At 40.0% G+C, this 5,197-nt stretch overlaps 1 protein-coding gene across 1 annotated transcript; it reads left to right on the forward strand.

Moving 5' to 3' along the window:
* Positions 1-1,448: 1,448 nt before the first annotated feature.
* LOC135635333 (probable transcription factor KAN2) lies at positions 1,449-4,930 on the forward strand. The gene is made up of 6 exons (XM_065146341.1): positions 1,449-2,166; positions 2,267-2,343; positions 2,837-2,882; positions 2,980-3,124; positions 4,342-4,402; positions 4,592-4,930. Exons 1-6 carry the CDS (start codon positions 1,695-1,697, stop codon positions 4,685-4,687), a joined length of 897 nt encoding a protein of 298 aa, XP_065002413.1. The 5' UTR covers positions 1,449-1,694; the 3' UTR covers positions 4,688-4,930.
* Positions 4,931-5,197: the final 267 nt, after the last annotated feature.

The raw sequence follows: 5,197 nt of genomic DNA on the forward strand, positions 1-5,197 counted from the left end.
ATAAAGTGATAGGTCTTTGAGTTTGAGTCCACATATAATTATATCATTTAATATAACTCATCGATCAGGTATTATCACAAAAAATATTGGGTTTCTCTCTCTCTCTCTCTCTCCCTATGTATATATATCATCAAAATCAAGAATGATGGACAGCTAATATTACTCCAACTGAGACTATGATATGTTCTTAGCTAACAAAAGAACACCATAACTCAGCTTGTCTATGCTGCTGCTATGTGTAAGTTTTGACCAAGTGATATAGTAGCCTGTGAGCATTTGTTTGTAGATGATGCTTTAGTACTAACAAAGACTGGATAATTAATAATTGGAGTTGTTGACTACCATTCTAAACATACATTTAGTTGGTCTCCTTCGATAGTCAACCAGTAAAATGAGAAAGCCCTACAATATCTTTTATGAGAGAGAAATCATTTCTGAAGAGATCACCAAGGTTTCAGCACATCTTCCAATCGATTACGATGTCAACTTTACATAAAGATTATGGATTATGCTGAACTTTTCATGACACTTGTAATCTGTAACAATTTCCTCAATTCAAATAGACAGAAGAAAGTCTCATCATTAATCTTTCATTACTGTTGGAAATTATCATGATGAATTAGATTTCTGAAACAGGAGGTAGGGGCATAAATCGTGGATATGGGAATAATCTAGTGATCTTCCCATTTAGTTGAATTATTCGTTTGTGATAAATATTTTTTGGTGCCACCAAATAGCAAGCGGCATCTCAATTAAATAGAACACTATAAAATCGCAGTTTAAATTTTTATTAGGTGCCAATTTTAGTTTGAATCATTAGATTCTCTGCGTTTTAATTAACACTTGCTTTCCACGAGGACCTATGGATGAAAATAAATAATGAAATTAACTACAATTATCAATGATAGAATTTGATCGGATAACTGATATACCACTGATTATTATGTTGAATTGATATCCTATATAGATTTTCAATCGAAGGCTAATTTATTTCTTTACATGAAACATCAAGGAGTCTATTAGTAGTGTAATTTACTTGTCCATTAGCTGCTTGACCTGTGAGTCAGGACCAAAGTTGCGTAATTAGTCCTGCCATGAGAAGCTGCATTAATTGGACATAAGAACCATGGCATCCTTACTTTGTGGTGTCCACCAATGCTCACAATGTACTGTGGCGTGTGCCAATCTTGATTTGAGAGGGTCAAATCCACAATACAGTGGAAGGATCAACTCAAAAAGTAGTACAGGGACCATCCATTCCACCCATCTCTCTCAGATCCAATAGCAAACCTGTACATATTATTCCTTTTCTCTCTCTCTCTCTCTCTCTCTCTCTCTCACGCACACCACATTCAAGCGGCCTCCTCGAGTGTCATTTTGCTTCACAGCATTCAGAAACAAACCCACCCGGAGATCAATCTTTGTTGCTCCACACAATATTCACTCTTGACATTACATACTTTTTGGTAGAGACAACAGTATGGCCACTTGCAAGCCATGGCCACTACCAGATAAATTACCTGACCACAAGGCCATGATTCCACACATTCAACCAAGGTACATCCATCCGCATCACACTCTATTAACCACAGGAAGAAGAGGAGGCGATCTCAAACAGGAGAGAGAGAGAGAGAGAGAGGAAGACAGGAAGGGAGTGAGAAAAGAAGAGGAAGAAGAAAGGTTTGCGTGGCCAAATGGAGCTGTTTGCTGCACAACCAGATCTGTCACTTCAGATCAGTCCCCCCAATGCCACACCATCGGGCAGGAGAAAGCATGATGAGAACATGGAATTAGGGTTTTGGAGAAGGGCTCCTGACTCCACTTCCACAACCAGCTACAGCATGATCACCACTGCCGACGCCGACGCCGACGCCTCCGGGTTCTCCTTCCACCACCACCAAGACCAGAGCTCGATGGAGCCCATACCGGGCATCCCGGTCTACCGACACGCGCCTTCCCTCGCTTTGGTCGCCCCACAGCGGCAGCACCACCACCTGTGCGGCTGTTCTTCTTCCACCCACAGCTTCACGACCTTCGCTGCAAGCCAAGGCTTGTCGAGGTCGAGGTTCCCGGCCAAGCGGATTACGAGGGCGCCGAGGATGCGGTGGACTACCACACTCCATGACCGATTCGTCCGTGCCGTGGAGCTGTTAGGAGGCCATGAGAGTATGATCAGATTCCCTCCCCATCTTCTCATGGAAATCTCTCTTCATTTCAGCCATCGAGATTTATCTGACCGCTCCTGCTTCGATTCTTTTGGATTCAGGGGCTACACCCAAGTCAGTTCTAGAGCTCATGGATGTCAAAGATCTCACCTTGGCCCATGTGAAATCTCACTTGCAGGTCGGAGGAGGAAACCTCTCGTATTTCTTTTTCCCAGCTTTTAGTTTCCGTTTCCTTTTTAATCTTTGCTTGCTTAGGTTTTGTTTCTCTTGTTGCAATTTCCTTACCAAGTTGACTTAGTTATTTCCCTATCTGCAACCACTAATGAAAACAGTTGTAGATAGATCAAGAAAGAACTCGAATCCATGAGGACCTTATTATCCATCCCTCTATTGTTTTCTTCCTGCCTGTTTTAGATGGGAAAAGAGATCTCCACCTGCAAAGTATTGCAGCAGCTTTTACACATGAACCTAAAAAGATGCTACTGTAAGTAAAAAGGTGGATAAATTGCATCCATGTGCACAATTCTGAACCTCTTTAGCCTCTATCTAATAATAATAATAATAATAATAATAATAATAAGTGCCACTCCAAATTAACTTCATCTTGAAAAATAGATTTATGTTCTTCTAAAAAATGATTATCCAAGTTTGTCGCTGATATGTGGTTGCAGATGTATCGAACTGTCAAGAACACGGATAAACCAGCAGTTCCTTCAGGTGGAGAAGACATCGTTTCTCGTATTTCTAGCTCAAAACTTGGTTCTCTTTCTCTACTAAATAAAGGATCTTATGGATTTTGACTACCTATTGGCAGGCCAGTGTGATGGGTTCGAGAATGGTTCGTCGGGAGATCATTCTGAGGAAACTTTGACAGGTATTCAGAGTCTCCATAGATCGGAATCCTCAGGCGCTGCACATTGTCGTGTCGATCATGCTGGTGTGTGGAGCGATACCTCAAGGTAGTAATTGTTTCCTTTGTTTGATCGTTGTTTTTCACATTATTGCTGGTTGGTTTTAGGTTGTGCACTGTCAGAGAAAACCTTTTGTGCTAATTCATCAATCTTCACTTCCTATAATTAATTAAAAGATCTGAGCATTTGAAGTAAGAAAAGCATATTAAATGCAATAATGGTATCTCAAAGCTCTATTCAATCAACATAAAATTTCTTGTCCGGTGAAAAAGTAGAATCGATATTCTAATATCGAGAAAGTGTTGGGGATGGAGGAGCAAGAAAAAACAGAATACTACGATACGAGTAAAAAGAATCCTTGAAAACTAATGTAGGAGGAACACTTACAAAATACCAAGTGCACACAGATTCTCTATCCATCTATCTCTTTCTCTATATCTCTATACCTTGCTACATGAACTACGGTCCTATTTATAGGACCTAGTGACAACCACCCTATAACTACTAGATCATGAGTGAGGTGGTTAATGAAACCACCTTATAACTACTAGATCATGATTCAAGTGGTTATTGAAATCATCATGTAACCACTAGATCATGATAACAATCTAGATAGATAACTATGAATCAAATCTCAACAGAAAGTGCTCCAGCATAGACACCTTGCTATCTCAAACTTTTGGCCTTCATCATCAACATAAATAAATGATGAACCTACAACTCGAGAAAGCTTCACCAATCCCATGATGCAATGTGGATACATTGCATGGGAAAAGGTTTGTTCTTCTTCTTGTAAGTAATCAAATCACTAAGAATAACATCTGTCTTCACCTTTTCTTTGCCGATCGCTGGATGAATCAATGGTTTACTTTCCCCTTTTTTGGAAGAGAGAAGAGCTTGTGACAGTGCCGCCGGTCGAATCTGTTTGCCTTGTAATGCCAAGTCAAAGAGAACACAAGAACTGGTCTAATATAATGGCTCTCCATTCCTTTTGTCTTTCCACTGTGTCATACCTTTGTTCCAACTGTCCACATTTACACATCCATAGTGACTCTGTGATCTTTGGAAAGGACAGTAGGGAAGCTTATTCTCTTCCCAATTGCCGGAGACGAGCTCTCCTGAAAATTTTGTTCTTAAAGGTTCTCGAAGCACATTTTCTGAAACTTCTTCGCAGCTTCTTCTCGGCACTAATGATTCACAAAATGAAGTTGTTTACAAAATGATTTTTCGGCTGACGGATAGTCTTTGTGATGGTTTCGCAACAGAAAAGGCTGTTACCATGGCATAGCAAGTGATTCAACTTCAGGGAGAATGCAATCGAATGTGGTACATGAACTATTCCTTCCTTAACAACTCACATGAGCTGATTTAAAGAATGAAATGATGATGTGATTCCATGCTATTTTGAACTGCAATACACACTGTGATATTACTGCAAAGTAATCAAAACACTGAGGCACTTAAAGAATGAACTAACAATAATGATGTGATGATTCTTCTATGTTGTCGCGGCAGGATATGCAGCCAAAAAGCTCTGAAATGTTCTCCATATCGAACTCATCAAGCCCGAATAAGCCGAATCTTGAGATCACCCTTGGCAGACCATATTGACATGCAAGATCACTTTACTCGACTACAAAAGGAAACAGTGCCTGCCCCCCACAGAGGTCACGCAAGAAATTGCCAAGAGCAAAAGGTCAAGGAGAGAGCTCAGGCAACAGAGAATAAAGTGAGATTATGCATTCATCTCTCTGTAAGCGTACCTAAGATTGTGTTCTTAGATGATATGCACATGTATATGGATCTGGTGTTTCACTGACTAGAAATACAAGCAAATCTGGCATAATTTTCTTCTGGTCTTGTATGATTGGAGTAGAAATATGTTGTCATACAAGGCTGAACTTTACGATGAATCTTTAATGGGAAAATGTTTAGAAAAGTATTTGATGTCTGAACTTGACAAGTCTGTCCTATAGAGAGAGAGACAGCTCCAACAAAGCAATATAGCTTACTTAGGGGCTTCAAAAGTAGAACTATTGACCACAAGATGCAGTTTCCTCCAAAATCCAAACGAGTCATAGGCTTTCAGTACATTCACTACAAGTACATGACATATAATTA

The sequence above is a fragment of the Musa acuminata genome, chromosome BXJ3-4 (assembly GCF_036884655.1).
Source record: "Musa acuminata AAA Group cultivar baxijiao chromosome BXJ3-4, Cavendish_Baxijiao_AAA, whole genome shotgun sequence".
Taxonomy (NCBI): Eukaryota; Viridiplantae; Streptophyta; class Magnoliopsida; order Zingiberales; family Musaceae; genus Musa; species Musa acuminata.

Excerpts from the sequence above, each read along its gene's own strand:
- LOC135635333 (XM_065146341.1), top strand. The coding sequence starts at position 1,695 with ATGGAGCTGTTTGCTGCACAACCAGATCTGTCACTTCAGATCAGTCCC. Across the intron at positions 2,883-2,979 it reads TAAACCAGCAGTTCCTTCAG|GCCAGTGTGATGGGTTCGAG; the intron begins GTGGAGAAGACA and ends ACCTATTGGCAG. Across the intron at positions 4,403-4,591 it reads GGAGAATGCAATCGAATGTG|GATATGCAGCCAAAAAGCTC; the intron begins GTACATGAACTA and ends TTGTCGCGGCAG.